The sequence below is a fragment of the Crinia signifera genome, chromosome 1 (assembly GCF_055691185.1).
Source record: "Crinia signifera chromosome 1, ASM5569118v1, whole genome shotgun sequence".
Taxonomy (NCBI): Eukaryota; Metazoa; Chordata; class Amphibia; order Anura; family Myobatrachidae; genus Crinia; species Crinia signifera.
This window is the reverse complement of record NC_139217.1, coordinates 203,634,711-203,659,318: the sequence shown is the minus strand read 5'-3', so window position 1 is coordinate 203,659,318 and position 24,608 is coordinate 203,634,711. Positions and strand designations below refer to the sequence as shown.

The 24,608-nt window shown below is 42.8% G+C and overlaps 1 protein-coding gene across 1 annotated transcript in view; it reads left to right on the top strand.

The window, feature by feature from the left end:
• The first annotated feature begins 5,537 nt into the window (after positions 1-5,537).
• Positions 5,538-24,608, top strand: part of ARHGEF18 (Rho/Rac guanine nucleotide exchange factor 18) — a 298,383-nt gene continuing 279,312 nt past the window's right edge. Inside the window, 2 exon segments of the mRNA XM_083179196.1 lie at positions 5,538-5,594; positions 5,596-5,692. Coding sequence (XP_083035322.1) covers positions 5,538-5,594; positions 5,596-5,692 — 154 coding nt within the window.

Below are 24,608 nucleotides of genomic sequence, written 5' to 3'. Positions count from 1 at the left end.
ATCGCGGGAGGGGGGCGCTCACCTGGTGGCTGTGGAGTAGCAGTGCTGGGCAACATGGGAAGGCAGAGGGTGTCTGGCACTGTCTGTGGGCTCACTGGGCTGGTTCTCTGTCACATACCTCCCAACATGACCCTCTCCAGGAGGGACACAATGCTCTGTTTCTAGACTTCCCCTTAATGTATGATTGCCATCACCTGTTTTAAACAGGTTAATTTCTCAGAAAGGTGTTCAGCACAGATGAAGGCAATCACACATTAAGAGGAAAGTCCAGGAACAGAGCGTTATAGACACAGACACCCACTTTGAGTGACAGATGTAGCCAAATATATAGGAGATTTGTAGAGGGCATAGAGGACACTCACCAGTCTTCCTAATTAGCTGAAGAATTTATTCCATCATCCCAACATTATAAAGTGCAAGACATTGGGCCAAGTATATATATATATATATATATATATATATATATATATATATATATATATACTATATATATATATATATATATATATATACTTCACTGAGGCCACAAATGGTTATAATTTTGTCCAGTGCCATTTACCTGCCTCCGGCTGTGGCTGCCCTCAGGGTCAGACGCAGACCTTTCTATGTCTTTTCTCAAACTGTGGCTGCCGCCGCCACCCGTGGGATCCGGCTCCCCAGCGCAGCGCGCAAAACAGTCCTGCGCGCTGCTGCTGCTGCTGGGGTGGATCATGTGAACAGCCCAGCCATCCGGACCGCGGGAGCAGCTGTGTGCGCCCGCGCATGCGCACCAGCCCTCCCGCGGCCATTTTAACTTGGGGAATAGAAGAGGCCGGCCGCGGCCATCTTCAGTTAGGGCACAGTGCCGCGGCTCTGCACGGAGGTGTCCGTGCGGTGGGCCGCGGCCCCGTTAGGGAGGGTGGGCGGCCGTTTTTACTGTAAAATGTGCCGGCCCACCGGGAAACAGCCCGGTTTCCCGCCAGGCCAATCCGCCCATGAGTGTGCATAATGGACGCTACAGTGGTATAATGTGAATTGGTACTATTATGTGGCCATGCCCCTTCCATGTCCCCAATTATGGTGTGCTTGGTTTTTATGCCGGTCCCAGTCATACCCCCCCTTTCACACAGAAATGCAAATTATCGGGTATAGCATTTCTATTTGCTTTTCTGTGTGAAAGACCAAAAATCGCAAAACAAATAGACCAGGTTCAGCAATTTCTCTTTATTTTGAACAACAAGAACAGACTGTTGCTTTTCACATTAAAATTCTCTTTTTTTGGACATTTTGAATATAATCGAACCCACAAATGTGACGCTCCAGATACACAACTAAAAAGGACCATTTTATAGCTTCTCTAACAAGAAAACCCATTTTTTAGCTGTGATACATAATTGCACAAGGGATTTCTAATCATCCATTAGTCTTCTAACGTGATTAGCAAACACAATGTACCATTATAAACCTGGTGTGATGGTTTCTGTAAATGGGCCTCTATACACCTATGTAGATATTCCTTTAAACTGACTGTTAATATTCCATGTAGGACAAATTATTGAGACCCAGATGCACTAAGCTTCAAAAGAGAGTGATAAACAGCCAGCCAATCAGTGGAAAAATCCAGGCAGGAGCTGATTGGTTGGTTGTTTATCACTCTCCATTTTATCACTTTTGAAGCTTAGTGTATCTGGCCCTGAGTCTATATTCTTCTTAAATCACCTCTAGCCTAGTCTTACATTTCAATTAGTGGACAAAATGGAAAGTGAACCTCCATGTGGATCTCCACTGAAATTAATGATGTAATATTCACTTCTAAAACATTGGGAAAGAGCACAGTGTGTTAGGAACCATGATTAATGGTTCGGTTTTGTTTTGTGTTCTGTTCAGTCTGTGTTTGGCATTTGACTCTTTGTTGGCCTCCGGTGGTCAATCTGTGACATTGCAGCTCAAATCTTCTGGAAACTTGATTTATTCACAAGGCTGATAGATAATGAGCTCGTTATTCTTGCTGGCAGGTTGGCTGGATATGTCACAGGTGTGTTAATCACCTGAGCCCTTCTTAAGGCATTCTCCCCAGCAATGCAGGACCGGTGATAGCTTCTAGTTTCCTGTTTGCAATTTCCTGTTCCTGTTGCTGAGAGCTGCAGTCTTTGGGCTTCCTGTTGGTCACCTGTCAGGTCATTGCTCCCTGTAGCTTGTCCTGGCTGCACTCCTGTCCTGGTCTGGATTTTTCTTGTCCTGTCTGGGTCTGTCCCGGTCCTGTTAGTCCTTGTCCTGTCAAGTGTCTTGTCCTGCTGCAGTCTGGGTCCAGTCACAGTCCAGCCTTGGTCCAGTCTCTATCCTGTCCTGGTCCCGTCCTGATCCGGTCCTGTCCTGGTCCCCTCCTGATCCGGTCCGGTTGTGGTCCAGTCATTGTCCAGCCATCATCTGGCTGCTGTCTGCATCCATTCCTGTCTTGGTCCTGTCTTGGTCTGGTCTTGGTGCAGTCACTATCCACTCCTGGTCCTGTCTGGATCCGGTTCCATCTTGGCAAATTTCCATCTAGTCCTGCCAAGCCACCCCTGGAGTGCACGTTATCATACTGTCCTGCCGGAGGGTTCGGTCCAGGCACGTAAGTGCCCCTGTGGAACCTGGTTCCTTATCTTTCTTTTCTGCGGGCAAGCTGCCCTTTATCCTAAATTATTATTATTATTCTCCTGATCCAGTTCTCTGTGATTCCGAGAGGCCCACAGCTGTGGGTTCACGCCTGTTTTGGGGTACCGTCCCTTTAAGTGTACTATTTAAGTTGGCGTGTATTTTGTTTGGTGGCACCCCGTCATTAGTTAGCCTGGTGCCTGTGACTTGGTCACACTCCCCATCCGAGGCCTGGTGCCATTAGCCAGGGTGTCCTGTCCAGTTAGTGCCTGTAGTTAGATCTCCTCTTGGTCCTGTCTCGGGCGGTCACTATAGATTACCTTAAAACCTGGTTGCATGCAGGCTTAACTCGCTCCTTCGAACGCGGCAACTACAGGAGAAGCCTAGCAATCCGCAGTCTACGGTCAACTACCTGAGAAGGCCAATAGAGTCAGTGTAGGGTGCGCCGTGGCCATCCTAAACAGCGGTCACGGCTGAGGGCACAGCCCACCACCATCGTCCATACGTGCCTGTCACTATACTTCACACCTCGATCCGTAACACAGTGGATGATATTAAAACATTTGGAAATATTATCAAAATTCTTAAAAACGTGTGACATGCTGCAGACAAACATGTATATTCCTTAGAGTGGAGTGTAGGGCTTCATATAATCTATCAATTTTTGTGTAAATCAAAAACAAAGGGATGCCAAGTTTTGGGAGGAAAAACAGACATATAATGAGCCTGATTCAGACCTGTAAGCAAGGCTGCATTTTTTGCAGATGGTTTTATTTATATGCTACCACAAGGGTTCCACAGTGGCTAACAATACATAAATGAGTAAAATGTAAATCAACATTATGTTTATGTCTATGGGAATGGTATACAATCACAAAAGCAAATTTTTGGGCTGATAAAAACAGGCTGATAACCGAGTTTGTGACATGGTATTTATTGGTCTATTGTAATCATATGCATGCGCAGCCTATTTTATTAAGCGGTGCACCATTGGAGGGGCATGTCCTTGGCATCAATACAAACTAAATAGATGGTGACCTTATTTATGTATTTGAGCTTTAGAATAAATTACCCCGCATACACACACAGTAGAAACAGGGACAGTGCGTGCCGAAGGCATACGTCAAAAACTTATGCCATAATGGCAATTACAAATTATGCCACATTCCACAATGCCCATTAGACATTTGGTCACACTTCATAATGCCCATTACACATTATGCCGCACACCATAATGCCCATTACACATTATACCTCACACCGTAATGCCCATTACTCATTATACCACATACTATAATGCTTATGACATGTTGGGTGAGATTTAATAGGATGAGAGATTCAGAAAGTGAGAGATTTGGTGAGAAATCTCCAGTTTTTTTAAAGCGGCAATGATTTACACTGCAAAACCAGTTTGATTTTGCAGTGTAAATGATTGCCGCTTTAAAAAAACTGGAGATTTCTCACCAAATCTCTCACTTTCTGAAACTCTCATCCTATTAAATCTCACCCATTATATCAAATAAGTGTGGCTTACCTACATGCTCATTGTCAGGGTTTACATCAGGGGTGGGGAACCTCAGGCCTGGGGGCTGTATGTGGGGGGAATTCTGGCGAGAGTTCAGTAGTTCTCGCGAGATTTCTGTTAAACAACAGCAGCCGGAGACTGTTATTCAGCGGCAGCGGAACCCCTGGTTTACATGCTTGTTGCCAGAGGTTTCTTGCTCAATGCCAGGGGTAACATGCTTCTTGTTTAATTCACGTGGCCAAGGGGGACTTACATGCTTATTGCTCAGGGGGAAATTACATGCTCATTTCTGGGGGAGTTATGTGCTCATTGCTAGGGGGATTTACATGCTCCTTGCTAGGGTTAGTTACATGCTCATTGCTAGGATGAAATACATGCTCATTACTAGGGGGAGTTACATGTTTGTTGCCAAGGGGACTTACATGTTTCTAACCCATTGGGGAGTGGCATGCTCATTGCCAAGGGGACTTACATGCTCATTGCTAGGGAGACTTACACACTCATCACTAAGGGGACTGCTCATTGCCCAAGGGGGAACTTACATGCTCATTGCCAAGGGGACTGCTCATTGCCCAGGGGGAGTTACATGCTTGTTGCCGTGGGGACTTACATGCTCATTGCTAGGGGAAGGACTTACATGTTTCTTGCCAAGAGGACTATTTGTTGCCTAGGGGACTTATGCTGGCTCCCCACCGCTGCCTGTCAGAGTGAGTGAAAAGGGAGATGGTCGTTGGGAGGTGCTTGGGAACATCCGGCACCCCCCCCCCCCCCCCCCATGTGCACGCCTATGATTGTAATATAATCCATTTTTAAGGCATGGGATCTGGCTTAAGTATTAGGACCCATGTGTTCTCACAGATCAATGGTGCTGTTATCATGGATAAGTCCCAGATAAGTGGCAGCATTGGGGGTTAACTGAATAGCATCGACCAAACTACAGTTATAATTGGATACCGCTTTGACTTCTATAGAAATGCATTCATTTTAGAATATCATCCACTGCATAAGGGGTGTGATATCGCTGCTGCTTACATAGATTACAATTGTGCTTTGTTTGTTGCACATGTACATACAGGGTGTCTCGTAATCAAAAGTTCTGTGGCAAAGGTGCTTAAATGTATTTTCAGATAAATTGATTTTTTTATATACAGCTATGTATTGTTTCAAAGGAGTATAAGATATTTCATATACCAGTTATTATCGTTTTATTTGTTTGTTTGCTATTAAGGTTGTTCTCACAAAACAATGAGTCTGGGCAGTCTGTAGTTAATATACTGTATTTATTTTGGACATGAATTGTACAGCAGCCAGAACAGACTCTAGAGGATGTACCTCCCTCCCCCGGCAGTCAGCCCCTAATTTGGAGCTCTGATGGGAATCCTGGGCTGTTTAGGTCCTGATGGGTCAGATAGAGCTTGACGTCTGCAGGCACACAGCTGGTTCAAATGTCTCTGTGAAAAAAGCAGCTAGACTTCGAGATGTCTGACTCTCTTCTAAACAACTCCTGGCCGTCATTCTCTAAATTATGGATGAAGAGATGGTCATTCAAAAGAGGTAAATACAAATTAAACAAAATAAATAAAGTGGATTTCACTTGCTGAGAGAGCACTTGGTTATAAAAGCAAGTCAGTTTGCCAGAAACAGGTGGCAGTAGACCGTTGTAGAGAACATGCATGAGAAAGGACATACTGATAATTAATGTTATGACGCATAACAGTTTGAAATTGAATGATAACCATTTATAATACAAGTGCTACAAATTATATAAGGGCCTTTTGGAGAATATAATCCAGTTGCAATTGTTTTGAATGACAATGTTCTATTTAACCTTAGTTTTATTCTGTTTTTAATATGAATATTCAATATTTAATATGAATATGACATTATTGTGTAAAAACAAACAGAAATAGATTTATAGAGTTTTTAACCAAGATCTTTGTTGGTGTAATAAAGTTCTAATGTCATAGTAACTATTATGTCCTTTTGAAAACTGTCACTGTATTTATATACTTGAAATAATAAGGAGTTCTTTATGTAGAAGTCAGTGTAGCAATATATAGTAGTTCTTTGTAGTAGTTCCGAAAGACTTACCTGTCCAGAGAAGAAGTCCAAAAAGCAGGCCCCTGCCATCAGCAGAACAACGGACCAAGAGACAAAGCAGGGAGATGGTAGAACAAGTTTGCCATTGAGGGGGAAGGTGGCACCAGTAATCAGCAAACAAGACAGAGCAGCTGTGGCAGAGTGAATCAGCGGGGGTCCGTGTTTGGCAAGACAGCAGTGGTGGCAAAGACGTGGGGGATACAGTATATGTGGACATTTTTTAAAGGGTCAATCCATTCCTTTTAAATGATTACAAAACCATTCCTTGTAAATGATTGCCCCTTTAAAAAATCTGTATTCTCCATCTGTATTTGGCCTCTGGTATGGCAGCCTCTTTAGTCCACATGGTGAAGCCGTGCATCAAAAAAAGTGGGCATAGCCTCGCAGATTGGGATCATGGCCTTGTGTGTTGGAGTCTTGGCTTCGCAGCCTGATCTCCCATTTTTGTCACTGCGGAGGATCCAGGAGAGTGCACCTGGAGAGTGCAATGGCTGCAGTGCCAGCTTCTACATGAGGACAGAACCCAGGTTCTGCACTTAATGTTACATTTCAGCACTCGGTTCCTGTCACTTAGCAGTAGTGGGAACTGTGGTGTCACCCCTTAACCGCCAGGTGTGGAGAGAGAGAGGTAGATAGCTAGATATATAGATATAGCGATATAAAGATATAAGACAGAAGGGGAGTGTGGAGGAGAGGAAGCAGAAAGAGAAGAGACATTACTCTGAATAGCCCAGGCACCTCTGATTGGCTGCTGTCAGTGAAAGCGGTGGAGTAGACAGGGAGTCTAGTGAGAAGGATCATTACACCGTCCACAGCTGGAAACATTTTTAAGCTTTCCATTCTTCTCTGAATCGCTGAATTCCAGTATATGGGGAAGCACTATCAAATCAGGGATATTGATGAGAAAATATGAAGTTTCTCCTCAGAAAAACTCTATTAATGGGCAAAGCAGTGAAAATCCCTGGTATCGCAGTGGGGAAGTGATACAGGGTTTTTCACTGGTACTCAAGTAGACCCATAAGTAAAAACAGCTGTGGTTATTTTTATTTTTTGTGTGTAGTAATGATTTCTGTTTGCCTTTTTACCTTCAATCCTCTTATTTGTAAAAGTTATAATTTTGTGTTGTTAAAGTATATGTGTGGCTATTCTGTTGGCATGGAACTGACACTGGTTGCATAAGTCTGGTTTATACTAGAGATGTGCAGACTCGGATTCCGGAGATCCGAGCCCCCACGGACGTCATCATTCCGAGCCCGGTTCCGAGCAGCTCTCAGAGATTCCCGCCTGACTCGGGTCCGTCCGCGTGGTCAGAACGTCATCTCCCGGCGCCGGATTTCGCGAGGCTTTAAAATCGGCTGCTGCGCCCGCCATCTTCACTCCAGTCTAGTAGTGGGTTGGGACAGGGTGTGTTGGTGCTGCTGCTGGGGCTTAAACTTGAGCTTGAGCTTGACCTTGAACGCAATATTTTTTATTCGCTGGGGCTGTCTCTCAGTGCTGCTGTGTAGTCTAACTGTGTACTTGTAGTACTACTACTGTCTCCTCTGTGCGGTCTACCTCTGGTGTGCTGTGCTGTAATTAATTATTTTATTCGCTGGGGCTGTCTCCCTCAGTGCTGCTGTGTACTCTGTTCTCCTCTCTGCTTAGGAGAACAGTCTAACTGTGTACCTGTAGTACTACTGTCTCCTCTGTGCTGGGGCCTACCTCTGGTGCTGTGCTTGTAATATTATATATTATATTAATAATTAATTAATTATATTATATATATATAGTCCACTGGTGCTGCCTGCACTGAAATTGCCAGTATTATTTAGTTACTCAGTCCACTGTTGCCACTGGCAGTGCTACTGCCTACCTAGTGTACCTACAAAGTACATACTAGGCTGCTATATCTAATTTAATTAAAAAATAAGGTACTTATGTATTATCTGGGCTGCCGATTTTTTGATTGTATGCCTTAACTTAAGGCATACAATCAGATGCGATGCGATGTGATATCGCATCGCATCGCATACGACCATATCGCATGCGATGCGATGACCCGATTTTTCCATAGGATTCAATGTTAAAATGGACTGAGTCCATTTTAACATGGAATTCAATGGGAAAAAGGGGTCCTTTTCATACCCCTACTATCCAAGTGGGCATGGAGTTGGATATAAACCTGTGGCGAGTGTAGCGAGCCACCGAGCCCGAAGCGTGGCGAGCGGACGGTATTCTGTGTCCGCTCGCCACGCTTCGGGCTCGGTGGCTCGCTACGCTCGCCACAGGTTTATATCCAACTCCATGCCCACTTGGATAGTAAGGGTATGAAAAGGACCCCTTTTCCCATTGAATTCCATGTTAAAATGGACTCAGTCCATTTTAACATTGAATCCTATGGAAAAATCGGGTCCATCGCATCGCATGCGATATGGTCGGATGCGATGCGATGCGATGGACCCGATTTCAAAATCGGCAGCCCAGTTAGTACATAAGTACCAAAAATAATACTTGTGCTGTGTGGGACTGTAAAAAATAATTCCATGCTGCTGGTGCACTGACGTGTGCCACTGAGTGCCACTGCCAAGCAGTACCTAATATAAAATGAATTATTATAAATTCTGCTGGTGCACTGCATAAAGCTACTGGTGGTGTGTAATATAATAACTACCTTTTGTGGTGGCCACTGGCAGTGCTACTGCCTGCCTGCCTGCCTACCTACCTACCTAGTAGTTTATTTTCTCTACCTACTAGGCTGCTATATTATTAATAATTAATTGAATTATATATAGTCCACTGGTGCTGCCTGCCTGCACTGAATACTGTGAATAGAGGTTGCCAGTATTATTTACTCAGTACACTGTTGCCACTGGCAGTGTTACTGCCTAAGTGTACCTAACTAGTAGTACAACTACATACTAGGCTGCTATATCTAATTTAATTAAAAAATAATACTTGTGCTGTGTGGGACTGTAAAAAATAATTCCATGCTGCTGGTGCACTGACGTGTGCCACTGAGTGCCACTGCCAAGCAGTACCTAATAATAAAATTAATTATTATAAATTCTGCTGGTGCACAATACTAGTATTGCTGACGTATCTACCTGTCTTGTGCCTAGTACTGCCATATCTACCGTCTGGTCTGGGGCTCACTGCCTAATACTGCCGTATCTACCTGTCTGGTCTGGGGCCCACTGCTTAATACTGCCGTATCTACCGTCTGTTTTGGGGCTCACTGCCTAATACTGCCGTATCTACCTGTCTGGTCTGGGGCCCACTGCCTAATATTGCCGTATCTACCGTCTGTTTTGGGGCTCACTGCCTAATACTGCCGTATCTCATTCTCTATATATACTACCTGTCTGCTGCTGCAGTGCCACTTTTATATGAGCCATGTGTTTGTGCCGCACACTTGTGTGGCTTAGCATAGTTATCCAGCTACCTCGGTGCAACCTTTTGCCCTAAAAACAATATTGTGAGGTGTTCAGAATAGACTGGAAATGGGTGGAAATGAATGTTATTGAGGTTAATATAGTGTAGGAGCAAAAAAAAAAAAATTCCGCAATTTTAGCCGCTTTTATGCTTTTTTAACAAAAAAAATCAGAACCCAAAACCCAAGAAATCCATACACAAAACACTTAGGAGGTGTTTTGGCAAAACCCATTAGAACCCAGAACCTCAAAGTAATCAGAACCCAAAACCCGAAAAGTGGCCGGTTCACATCCCTAGTTTATACGCATTATCACACAAAAGTTTTGTTTTAACAAGATAATACAAAACAACTGGACCTAGTACAGTATATTTCATTATTTGTATTCAAATGTGTTTTTATTTATGGTCTACAATAGGATAAATTAGAAAATGCACATTTGTACCACAAATCACCTTGGTTTTGCATTGGGATGCTCGGCCTCCAATGACCCGCTTAATAGACATCAAGGTAAATGCTTACTATTCACCCACAGAAGATACATATGGAAATGTGTTGTGTGCTGATAGGCAGAACATTCTGAAGTACACTGCACAAAAATGTACATATCTAGTGCAACCTTCGGTACTTGTTTCCTAGCACGGCCACACCGATTTACATCGGGGTGGTCGTGTCGGAAAAATCGGGTCGATCGCATCGCATGCGATTTGGTCGCATGCGATGCGATCGACGCGACCGACCCGATTTTCGACCCGATTTTTTAATTGAATGAAATGTAAATCGGGTCCCTGGGACCCGATTTTACATTGGATTCAATGTAAAATATTCCCTACACCCCCAAATTAAACGACGTAAACCCCACCCCACGATAGACGCCAACCCGAAGCGTGGCGAGCGCAGCGAGCCCGCGAGGGGCGGCGGTGCGCGCCCCCGACCTTTTCATTCCCCTACTATCCACGTCGGCGTGGAGTTGAGAATAGAATAGTGTGGCGAGCGCAGCGAGCCACCGAGCCCGAAGCGTGGCGAGCGCAGCGAGCCCCGCGAGGGGACGCGTATACCTGTTAAGTTATACGCGTCCCCTTGCGGGGCTCGCTGCGCTCGCCACGCTTCGGGCTCGGTGGCTCGCTGCGCTCGCCACACTATTCTATTCTCAACTCCTCGCCGACGTGGATAGTAGGGGAATGAAAAGGTCGGAGGACGCGCACTGCCGCCCCTCGCGGGCTCGCTGCGCTCGCCACGCTTCGGGTTGGCGTCTATCGTGGGGTGACGACGGGGACATCTATAATGTGAAATGGGTCATATTGGCCCATTTCACATTTTTCACATTTTTTTAAAGGTGAGATGGACTTAATCAAGTCCATCTCATCTTGTGCCATTATAATGGCACAAGACCGACGCGATCCTCACGATTTCAATGTTAAAAAATATTTTAACATTGAAGCCTATGGGGAAATCGGGGGCATCGCGTCGGTCGCGTCGGGACCAATGTTAATGGTCCCGACCGACGCGATGCCCCCGATATTGTACCTTTGCCGGCAAAATGGACCTGATTTCAAAGGAAATCGGGTCCATCGTGTGGATCGTGTACCTTAACTTAAAGGTACACGATCCACAAGATTGTGGCCGTGCTAGGAAACAAGTACCCAACCTTCTATCCCTTTGACCCCTTTTAAAAATAACCCCTTCATAGAAATGAAAAAAAAAATACTGCAACATTTTTCAGCTTAAGTTTAGATGGTTAAATGAAATTGACTGAGGTACTAATTAAAAGCATCTGCACTCAAACATGGATATTCCAGCATTGCCTACTTTTGAAAAGCAGTTTCGGGGAGATTTTAGATGCTGACGGGGCGTGTTATGTTCCACCCAAGGGGCGTGTTTAGCGACACCTATGGGCGTGTCTAGTGACACATTGACTGTACCCATGTCATGTCATCGCGCTTGCAAACACGACATTTCAGTGACTCGTGCAGTCACAGTTTTCAGCGTGCGGGCTGAAAAAAACGGGAGGATGCGGACAGTTTCCATGAGACCGGGAGGAGGAATGAAAAAGCGGGAGACTCCTGCTAAATGTGGGAGAGTAGGCAACCCTGAGATATCCATAAAACCTGATTGCAATGACAGAATTTGGAAAACTCTCACTTGAGAGGTCTATTATTAGTCCACAAAGCTTTGATGGCCTAATTGTTCTAAACCTTATCTTGCAAAGTAACAACAGATTTGCGAGAAGGCACATTTCAAAAGTCTGTCATGTTTTCTCCTTTGTATTAGTTTGGAATATTTTAAATGTCTTTTACATGTTACATTGCACATGAATGTCATAACAGTATTAGGATTTTTAAATTAGTCATATGAGGTTCTATGCACTGTGAGCAATGTGCTATTGCTTTCTGTGACCTTGGAGAATCAGCTGCTTTCACCAGTCTGTATACGTGTCTTGCTGATAAGTACTGTATTGTGAATGCTGTCTTGTTCTCACTCAGGGGCCGATTCAGAACCATTCATACGGGTACGAATTCAGCTGCCTGTGCGAACGCCTTTGATGAGTACCACACTCGCCAAGGTGTTCGCACGGGCAGGGGGTGAAGGGGGGTGGGCAAGCGGCGGCATCAGAGGAAAGCCCAGCGTTTTATGGGCATCACCATGAAAATGCTGGGTGTCCCCCTGGGAACGCAGGCGTGGTGCTGCCTGGTTGGGGTAGGCAGCAGACGTCACATGACCTCAGCGCCCACCCCATATGTTTTGTTCAGCAGTGGAAATAAAAGTCAGTTTAGACTGACTTTTATTTCTGAATGGGAGAAAAACCATTCGATGGTCGGCGACAATCAATTGATTTCTATCCCCTTCGGCCGCTTGTAAGGGGATGTGTTCTCGTGCACAAACCCCCCACCACCACCACATGCTTGCAAGGGAATGCAGGTGGAGTGGGCGGTGAGGGGAGGTGGGGGGGGGGGGGGGCGTTCTTCAGCCGGAGGCACTGACCTTTTTTTTTTTTGGGCCACTTTGATTTTCACCAGTGTTCTCTGTGTTCTATTTTGAAAACTTTGAATCAGTATGTACTATTTTCTAAGTATTATCTATACTCTTAGCTCTGACATGATTGTTTGTTAACTTCAAATACAAAATATTGAATATTAAATGGGTAAAAGTACTTTAAAAAATGAGTGCTACTGTATAAAGGTGAGAGAGTCTGCAAGGATTTAGGACATACCGACTTCTGTTCTGCTCTCTCTGGAAGAGCCGGGCAGGCTGGCTCAGCTGAGGTTTGGTGTGGGTGGGAGAGACATAGGGAATGGTGGTGGGATGGAGGAGGAACTTTAAAAAGGAGACAGGGCGGTGGCTTGGAGGCCACAATGGTGTCACTGTAGCCACAACCTAATTTTTTTACCAGCATTTTAAGGGGTGTGGCTACAATGACCTGATTCAGTCAAAATTGAATCCATTTGCCTCTCGGACCACCCAGGTGGGGGGGCTGAATATACATTAATATGAAGTACACTAATTACCAGCCCGTCAAAATGACTGAGCTGCTGGGATCCAGTGCTCTGTCATATATAGGAGGGGTGTGTGTGTGTGTGTGTGTTCTTACCCAAACGATGCTTCGAGGTGAGGAGCAGAGCTATATATGAAAAAATGGGAACATCTCTTTTGAAGTTATTTGTTCATGCTCTGTCTGAGATTACATGATTCACTGGTCCAGGTCGAATGGCATGTATTGAGGGGCATTTTAAGAGAAGAGGAGGCCCATGTGCAGCCTCCTCTGTATGTGCCCACTCCTCTCTGCCAGGAGTAGCGGAGTACAGTAGAGTATGAGCACTAGAGTAAAAAAATGGCATTGTGGCCAAATTTCCACCTATTTCAGCAGTGGGTGAACCGTGTGTGGTGTGGCCAGGGTCGGCATCACCACTAGGCAGCTTTAGGCATTTGGAGCAGGTGAGCGATGGTGCCAGGTGAGAGGCGCCTGTGGAGCCAGGTGAGCGGCAGATGCAAATCCCCCCTGCCTTCACCCTCCAACCCCACCCAAGGCCGGTCGGCGGTGGCCCACCCGTGCAACTCAGTGGCAATGGCAGGGGCCGCATCCAACCCCCCACCCCCTCCCTGCCCGGAGCAGGTCCGCAACTCGGTGGCGGCGGTGGCTGCTGCATTAACACCACCCCACACCACCCCAGACAGGTTGGCAGCGGCAGTTCCCCCCCCAGGAGGTGAGCAGTGAGGCACCCCCCCCTTGGGGCGCTGACAATGCTTGCACCGCCCCTGGGTATGGCCTCCTGGAATTCGCAGGCCCATGCGCACATCGCACTCTGCATACAATGCCATACAATGCCCGCGAGGGGACGCGGAATACATGTAAAGTAATATGCGGCCCCTCGTGGGGCTCGCTACGCTCGCCACGCTTCGGACTCGGTGGCTCGCTGTGCTCGCCACACTATATAAGATCAACTCCACGCCGACGTGGATAGTGGGGGTATGAAAAGGTCGGAGGACGCGTACCGCCGCCCCTCGCGGACTCGCTGCGCTCGTCACGCTTCGGGTTGCCGTTCATACTGGGGGTGGCGTGGGGGTGCATTTAACATTATAAGCACCCATTAGGGTGCTTATAAGCACCCATTAGGGTGCTTATACAATTTAAAATCGTATAGGGAGCTTATAAAATTTAAAATCGCATTGCATCACTGTGCATCGGGTGTATGCCATGCGATGCGATCAAAAGTCGTGCGACTTAATATCGGGGGCGCCGTGATAATACACAAGTACCAATAAAGATTTTGTAATAGTAAAGATTTTTCAAAAGTTAACCATTTTGAATAAGATCTCCCACATTTTTGATGATAAGTAATAACATCACAAACACATGTTAAAATGTATAAAGTCAAAGATCATAGACACATGCAGACAGAGCTGGCATAAACCAATTATATGCTCTTCGCAAAATTTTGCCTGGTGCCCCGTAGCACTACTGCTAGATCAAGCAGCCTCTGCCCAGCAAAGCACCCATAACCCATTAGCGCAGCAACACTTACCATTCACTCGCAAATCTATAATGGGTACAATGTGTTCAGAGGGGCCCACACATCGCACACACTCTACCCATTTAATTCTACTCACCTCTCCGGCAGCACAGCTGCCAAAATCACTGGTAAAATGTCTGTTGTGTTTCCTCAGTAACACGCCACCATGATCCTGGACACCTGCACATGTGCAGTAGACTCTGCCACAATACCAGAGTCTACTGCACCGCCGGAGAGGATGCCCGGTTCTGGGAGGGCACCACTGATCTGCTTATTACAAAATTAATTATGCCTATGAGAATGGCATCCTTGTTGAACTTAACACAGGTAGTGGCTTGGGAACTTCTAAGACTTCACCCTCCAAAATTACACTTGAGGGGCTGGAAAGTAGGTATTAGTGGCAGTGTGGAGTTGGGGGTGGGGCAGTGGATTAAAGTTTTTCCTAGGGTGCCAAAAAGCCAAACACCAGCCCTAGTGCTGGGTGGGCAGTGCAGGTTTCTAATACTCACCTCTACATAGTCCCATGGCAGGGAGGCACAAGTCACCAGCAAATGTGCATTAGGCAAATCATGATGAAAATGTTTACCACATCATTTTCCAAAAGACCTGCACATACTTTTTCTTATTTACTACTCTTTTTTATTAGTCAATATCTGCATGGTTCTTCAATATATTCTTTGGAGTTCATGTATATTTAGACACATTTTATATCCAGGAAAAGCTGAATGGATAAAAAGTACATATGATCAAAGCTTAAGATCTGTCCATCTGTCAATACTGGCATATGTACTCGGAATACTACAGTTAATAAGAGAGAAAGTTTAGAAATATGGCTTGTCGGTGTTTGTAAAAAATGAAAAATTCTCATTACCCAATTTGTACACAATATAATTCTATAATAAAGAATTTAATACAAAAGAAAATACTGTCTGTGTGGGTTGGGAATGAAATCCCAGCCATTGTTATCCCAACAGTCAGGAGACCAACAGCGGAATCCCAAAGCCCAGATCCCTGATGTCTTCCAGGTAAATATATGCAACCTAATCGTAACCTACCCTTCCCACAGACTAACCCTAAAATCATCCTCCTTCACACTAACCATCACTACTTTAAAAAAAAATGTGCATATTCTATTCTATTTTATGTTTTTAGTTTATGGGTGGTTGGAGAAGAGAGTCTCAAATATTTTGAAGGTATCAGCGCCTGTGTGCCCTATTTTTTACACTTTGCCGAAAATACATAAAACCTTGACACAACCTCCTAGAAGACTCATTATTTCAGCTAGGGGTTCTCTCCTCCAACCTTTAAATTTATTTGACCGATTGACTGATTTTTACATCTGGTGGTTCCACTTATACCAAGTTATCTTTAGGACACCTCTGATTTCTTTTAAAAAATCAAGGCACTCCGAATTCTACCTGAGGGATGTGTATTGGTGTGTATGGATGTCATCTCCCTGTACACTATGAGGAGGGGATGGCGGCTGTTAGAGACTTTCTCAGTGCAAATATTACAATCCCCCCCCATTGAATTTCTGAGCATTGTATTGATGGGGCATTTTTGATTTGGACCTCAACTGAGGAATCACTACACATGATTTCATCTTTAAATTAACATGATCATCCTGTTCCATTTACTTTGAACCATGACACAAGAACAATGGAATTTCTTGATATTATGGTGTTTAAAACTCTTCTGGTTTGGGTACCACCCTTTCCCAAAAAATGACTGATAGGAATACTATATTATCGCCGCCAGCAGCCACCCCCCCAAACTTAAATATAGTCTGCCAATTTCACAATTCCTCCGAGTATTACAAAACAATACAGATTCAGATAGGGCGCCTTATAAATAAAATTATAATAATAATAATAATAACTACAATTTACTGCCATGAAGGAGAGATTTCTGAGGGGGAGTTATTCGAATAAAATTATCATTGGTTGCCTAACCAGAGCTAGACAGTTGTTCTTATCTCCAAAGCAAAAAAAGCCTTCTAAACAGATGACATTCGTTAGCAGGTTTGATCACACTTCTGGACAATTAAGGACCTCCATCAGAGACAATTGGCATGTAATTGCTTCAGATCTGACCTTCAGAGGTAATTTAAACTCGGCTCCACTGCTGGGATACCATCATTGTCTGAATCTGAAGAAGATGTTGATGCGTCCTCTTACCCACCCAGTAGCCACAAAGGAACCATGGCTCAGATCTACTAAGTTGGGCTGTTACAAATGTACCAACTGCTTGACCTGCAGGTCATTAATTGCAGGCCCAACATTCCCACATTCCCATAGTGGGTGACCAATTAAAATCAAGTGTTATCTCCAGTGTTTAATGGACTTTGTTTTATATATATATATATATATGTATATATATATATATATATATATTTACCTGCTCTTGCGGATTGGTGTATTAGGGCATGGCAACATGCCTATTCTGAGATAGGATGGCAAACCATCGTAGTAAAATCAACTTGGGAGGCATATTCAACATCAATCCCAAACACTGTAATCATGTCTCCCCTGCTACCAAAAGGTGAGCACACAGAGCTTAACGTCAGCATCGCAGGGCCGGGATTGGTCGACATGACAGCCAGCCGTGAGCACTGGGCAGGGAAGGTGGCCGGCAGATTTTAGGGGCAGCCATTGTTGGTGTAAGGGGAGCAGTGGGCCCTGGGAACAGCTCAGGAGTTGGCACATAGCTTGGCCGCTTCTAAGGAATGTGCCTCGAGCTAGCCCTGCCTTAGTGGGTGACACCTGGGTGATACCCCCCTCCTTTTCCCTCTCAATAAAAGGTTGAATGCAAATAGATTTGTAACCTTTTAATTACACATTTACACAAGAAGCACCACAGAGATCACACTGACCTGTATAGGATTCTGCAAAACATGGTACTGAGGAGGTTGTCTATATGGAAATCCTATTTTCACCTAAGTTTGCAATGTGTATATAAACGTGATTCGGTACTTATGTAATATCTGGGCTCCCGTTTTTCTTATAAGACCGCGTCCCCTTGCGGGGCTCGCTGCGCTCGCCACGCTTCGGGCATGGTGGCTCGCTGCGCTCGCCACACTATATAAAATCAACTCCATGCGTAGTTGGATAGTAGGGGTATGAAAAAATGGGGTGCATTTATCATGGGAGCCCAGATAATACATAAGTACCCGTGATTCTTAGTAAATTTCCCTGTAGTATTCTTTTGCATGAAAAGTATTTGGTAGTTGGCACAATGCTGTATTGACTTAAAAATGTAATGTTGAAATGTCACATATTGTTTAAAATTGTTGAAGGAAATATATTAAGACACAATTTTTGAGTCTTTATCTGGATGACAGCAGGATGAGGTCACGCAGAGAGCATTCTGTATAATCCTTCTCTCTACAGCCTTCACTGAGAGAATGTACTAGCATGTATTCATGCTGAACTGGTACTGTTTTCCATCCATATGTGGCTGTAATAATAAGCATGCATCGTTGTGAAGTGACATGTCATATTGTTGTACATTTCATGTAACATATTTTAGATTACAGAAGGGGAAAGTGCAGAAAAACGTGTGGCACACTGTTCTTCCACACAAATAATTTACATGAAAAAAACATATATATATATATATATAGTAGATTCGAGGAACCGCACTCCATCCATTTTCTATGGACAACTTTGTGGTGCTCCGCTCTAGAGGAGAATATCCCAAATATAGCAATTTTGTGGAAGCAGGCACTCACCATAGACACCAAACGTAGTTGAAGCAAGGATTTATTGCATTGTATTGGTCGACGTTTCGGTCCTCACAGGGACCTTTGTCAAGACACGAATCTGTCACATCAAAGGACCAGGAACACCAGGCAACACTGCCTGGTGTTCCTGGTCCTTTGATGTGACAGATTCGTGTCTTGACAAAGGTCCCTGTGAGGACCGAAACGTCGACCAATACAATGCAATAAATCCTTGCTTCAACTACGTTTGGTGTCTATGGTGAGTGCCTGCTTCCACAAAATTGCTATATATATATATATATATATATATATATATATATATATATATATATATATATATATATATATATAAACAGGTTTAATAGTGTGAGGCAGAAACCAAAGTTTCGGGGCGCGGGGACCCCTTTGTCAAGGTGCTCAGAAAAGTTTTTTGAGCACCTTGACAAAGGGGTCCCCGCGCCCCGAAACGTTGGTTTCTGCCTCACACTATTAAACCTGTTGAAAGTTTCCTCGGAGTGCCGCCTATCCTTATCTGCCTACCTATCCCCTGCAGGAGGGCACCGGGGCACGTTGATATATTGGGGAGAGTGCCGCCATCGACCAGTATATATATATATATATATATATATACGTCCATACGGCGGCACTCACCCAAAAGAATCAAACACAGGCAGTGTTTTTTCAACGTTTCGAACCTTTTAATGGCGGTTCTTCATCAGGATGTACAATTTACAACAGCAATAAAACAGTATTTATACATACCCTAGTGATCTCCACACCAATAGCGTCAGGCTCGAGTTTGGCGCCACTGAATCAGCTCCCCGCCTCTGCATGACGCGCACAACGTGCGCATCACCGCGTCAGCACTGGCAGCCCGACAGTACGCCCAACCCCGCCCCTGTTTCTATGGTGATCAACCAAACATCAGTCCTCGGCACCAGTATCGAATAAGCAGGGAGACCAATGGCGGTTAGCAGCGTCAGCGTACTCCATCACGTCATCCCGCCGAACACTGCTGCCGTCCCTAGTCCATCCCCACCGCATCAGGTTACTAAGGAAACTGCTGTAAACAAAATAGCAGACATAGAGAATTGTCAGCACGCAGGCTAACACAATCAAACAACATGAAATACAAAGCGAATAAATCAGTGTCCCATACACCCAAACCCAAGAGCAAGAAATATACCAGAAGAATGGACAAAAAACAAACATGTGATATATAGTCGACATAGAAAAAGTGTCGACACGTACAAAACATATATAAAAAACATGAAAAAATGTGAAAAAATGACAGCAAAAATCAGTAAAAAATATATAATAAATATAAATAGATACAGATTATGGAAATGCAATCATAGACCTCACATGAAAGATGTCAAGATAATCAAAGTCAGCAATCCCAAAATGTATACTAAATTTGTACTGAGTGTACAGACAATAAGCGCAAAAAGTGCAAGTTACAGAAAACAGTGCAAGCCCCTTGGGATTGCTGACTTTGATTATCTTGACATCTTTCATGTGAGGTCTATGATTGCATTTCCATAATCATAAACAAAATGAAAAGTTCCTACTAAGCAGTGGAGGTGAGTGTCAGGAGGGATGGTACATAAAATAGAGAGTCTGTAGTCTCTCCCTATTTCCAACTCTCACAAACTTAAATAACAGTAGATCAGTCAGTCCAATGAATTAATAGCAGCATTCAGTGTACCCAGCGCATTTCAGGCCTATGTGCCCTTTGTCAAGGATGTCTGCATGCTCTTCCTGGTTTTTATTTTAACCCCTTGAGTTTTGGGTTTTGCTGGGGCAGGAGAAACATACCAGGGCAGGTTTGTTCTGCCCCTACAAAACCCACGACAGAGCTGTGCCCCCCCCCCCCCCCCCCCCCATCGCCCCCCCCCCCCTCCCTCCTGTTGCTCCCCCTCATCTCTGCTCCGGTGTTTGTATGCCAGAGCTCCCCAGTCCTACCGCTGCCCCAGCCACTCTTCACAACAGGTGACAGGCTCGGGGATGTTCGGGAGTTCTCGAGAGTTCCCCCGAGCCGCGCCGAACATCCCCGAGCCTGCTGCCTGCCGACTGCATACTAAAACTAATGGCGGCAGGGCATTTCTGCATTTTCTGCTGTTGGCTGTGTTGTTCTTTAGTAGTACTTGTTAAAAGCAAGGCCAATAATGTTGTTAAATACTCATTTTAATGGTTTGTATCAGTTCGAAAAAAGAGTCCCATGTTGCTTCCTGCAATTACCGGAAGGGATGACATTTTTTTTTTCTGGTACTCGGCCACATGTTTATAGTTCAGTAGGCAATTTGAGGCTTCTCATTCCTGAGACAATTTATTCCTTTCGATTTTTGTTGAATATAAGGGGAGAATATATTAGAACTATAAGATACACATATAAAGAAGGGTTCATAAGTATATATTCACTAGATAAGATATCTAAAATAAAAATCTTTATCTATAAACAATAAAAAATATAAAAACAATAAATATATAAAAAAATACATCGAAGTTGCATATGAAAGTTTAAAAAAGTGTCACAGGAACCATTTCAGTTTAAAATCTTTGCGTAATCCTGCTGGAATTAGTGTTTCTATTTTATAAATCTACTCCATCTCTTTCTTCGTTAGGCGAGTTCTTCCTATTGTTCTTAATACTTTGGATGCCAATAAATTTCCATATTTGGGAAGTTGCGCACTGATGTTGATTCTTGAAATGGTGGGATGAGTGTGTTTCAAATCCTTTATTAATATTACGGACATGCTCTGCCATCCTGGTTTTCAAGGCCCTAGATGTTTGTCCGACATTAATTAGTTCACATTCCCACTCTATTAGATATATTACCACCGAAATGTGGCAGGTGATGAAATCCTGAATTTATTTATTTATTTACAGTTTCTTATATAGCGCAGCTGCAAGCTTACAATCTATAGGGATATAGGAGGGAAACACAAGGACAGGCACCAGTAATAGCATAGCAGTCCCACCAAGTTGCTAGTCCAGAAGAAAAGCTATATAATACATAAGTGCCTCAGAGGGTTATGCTTGTAGTACTTAAACATGATAGGCTTGCCTGAAGAGGTGAGTTTTCAGGGAACGCTTGAATGCAAATATTCCTTCTTTTTGACAACAAAACTCATGTATTTTGATTATGTTGTTTTGACAATTTTGCACATAATACATGCGCCGCAAGGATGAATCCCTTTTGTTCTAACTGGATTAGAATTTTCCATTTCTAGGGTACTTCTAACAAGTTTGTTTTTAAGGTTGTCAGCATTTCTGTAAATTAAGTTAAGGGATGTAGGTATTGCTGATTTCAAAATTGTATTTTTTGCAGAGTACATGGCAATGATATTTAAAAATAAATTTCCATCTGTTTATTGTGTGAGACATATTTAGCCATATTCCTTTTTCATGATCTATGATTGTATATAGAGATGTAATGTCCGTAGACACAATGAACATGTTCTCCTCCCAGGTTATCTCTTTTAATTTCTTCGATGTGTCCGTTGTGTCTTTTAAGTATGATGGAATATTTTTCACTAATGGCTGTAAATGATGATCAATATAGAGGGACAGGTTACTTGTCAGGCTATCTGTCCATGCTATAATGGGTCTTCCTGGTGGGAATGTTTCGGGTTTATGGATTTTTGGTAATATATAAATTGTGGAGGTGAGGGGATTAATTGGTTATAAGAAAATGTGTTCTTCTTCAGAAATAGCTCCTAACTTTGTATGTTATTCTAATAGCTCCTTAAACGTCTGTTGTTCAATTTGTGGTATGAGGTTTCATTCAACTGTTTTTGTATTTCCCCTTCATACTAGGATAGGTCCATCAACACAATTCCTCCAACTTTTGTCCGATGGTTTATTAATAATAATAATAATAATAATACTTTTATCTTCTTGTAGACTTTTATTGCTAATTTGTCCTTGCGCGTGATGTTCCATTTCCTTATATACTTTTTTTGATGAAGGAGGGAGATATCATCTAAGATTAAACATGTGATTGTTTCGATAAAGTTTCCTTTAACATGGGTGGGATAAAAATGACTTCACTTTTTAAAAATATTCTGTTCCCTTTCTGTTGCTGGTGGTTGGGTGAGAGTATTTCTTCAGGGTGATTTTTTCTAATATATTTCTGGACGTCTATATACATCTCAAATAGGTCCATACCACAGGTGGAGGCAAATTTTAATTCTCTCTGCTATACACGTTCTTCTGTTGTAAGTGTTCTTGAGCTCAGATTGAAGATTTTGCATGGCTGTAGGATTTCTTCTCTGTTATAATGTTTTTCTCATTTTTTCTTTATTCTTTTTCCTCTTTTAGTTCAGTTATGTTTAGTTTAGTTATTTTTTAGTTCCGTCAATGTCTTCTTTGTTCTAAAAAAGGTTTGCATTTAAGATTTTGTCTAGGGAGTTCTCTTTCTTCTTCCAGAGGGGTAAACCTATTCTTAGTGCTAATATCGTAGGTAGGTCTTTGTCCAGAATATCTTGGTGTTCCCCATTGTTCTTGTGTGTTATAATTAAGGTATCCATTATTGTGTTGTCTTGTTGGTGAATTATAAACAGGCCTATCAAACCTGCTGTATTCTCCTCTTCTGAAGTGTATCTGGTCCTACCTCCTATTTCTCCACGGTTGTTTATATTAATCTGGGTTAAACTTTGGGTCTTCACTTTGTTCTTCCCTTTATAATTTTTTCTTTGAGTTCTTTGATGTCTTCTTTCCCTTTTTTAAATAAAAAAAATATTTTTCCACTTTTGTATTTTTCTCATTTTTTTCCTCTATGTCTTTTTCCATGTCAAAAGCATCCTCCTGATCTTTAAATAGATCAATGAGGGCTTGAAGAATAGATATTCTTTCTTTCAGAACTTTTGAGTCCTTTTTTCTCTCATTTAATACTAACTCTAGCAGTCTGAATGAACATTGTCGTAAAATGAGTGACCATTCTTTAGTAAATTCTTCTGATGCATCATTGAAGGACGGTGTTTTCTTGATTAGAAGTCCTCTGGGGATAACTTGTTCAGATTGATATTTTTTAATGCAGCAATCTCCCACCAGAGTTTACTAAGATTGGACAATGTGGTCTCAATATTCTCGTCTGTGATGTCATCCTGCTTAAAATCAAAGTAAAAGGCTGTTTTGACAGTGTTTTCTCTCTCTTCAAAATGGTTGAACATGATGCGAGCAACTTATTGACACAAATATGAGAAAAAAAGTATTTGCAAAAGGAGGGTATTGTGACAAATTGCTGCGCTCCAAAAGATATGGAGTGGATTTATGAGCTAGAAACGCTAATTCCAGGAGGACTAAAAGATTTGGAACTCAAATGATTCCTGTGACACTCCTTATTTTTTAAACTTTCATATGCACCTTTGATATATATTTTTAGATATATATAATAATTTCATATTTTTATATTTTTATTATTTATAGATACATTTTTTTTATTTTAGATATCTTAAATAGTGCATATATACTTATGAACCTTTCTTTATATATGTATCCTATAGTTCTAATATATTCTCCCCTTATATTCGAAGTAAATCGAAAGGAATAAATTATCCCAGGAATGACAAATCTCAAATTGCCTATTGAACTGTAAACATGTTGCTGAGTACCAGAAAAATCTTTTCTTTTATATAACAGCACATTTTTCAGAGCTTTTCTACCCTGGCTAATATTAATGATGTTTAGCAAAACATTGGTGGATATGTCAACAGCGTAAATATACAGATGTGTCTACATACATCTAGCCTCCTTGCGCATTAAACAGCCCTCTTAGTCGCACCATGCTATGGTGTGACTCAGTAGCAAAGAGTGTCTTTTGTACATATTTTTCAATGCACCTTATTCAGAAAGTGATGTGAATATAACACATAAGCAGCTTCTGCTGATTAAAATGACCTATATTCATAGCATTTTGTATGATAACTCTCTGTCACACAGAATATAGGCATGCTGCATATAATTTTATTCAGCAGAATCGGTATGTGCATACTATATGCGAGTAAGACACATGTTATTGTGTGCAAAGAAAGACACTCGGCATTACAGAGTTGTATATAACGTGCATGGAGGATAGATATATGTGGACACTGATATAGGCCATGGTTTGAGATGGGTTTCTGTAATTTAGTTTAGTTTTTTTTTATAAAAATGTATTTAAAATGTATTGTGTGAACAGAAATCATACAAATATCTGATGGAAATTATGAATAAGTCAATATGTTTTCA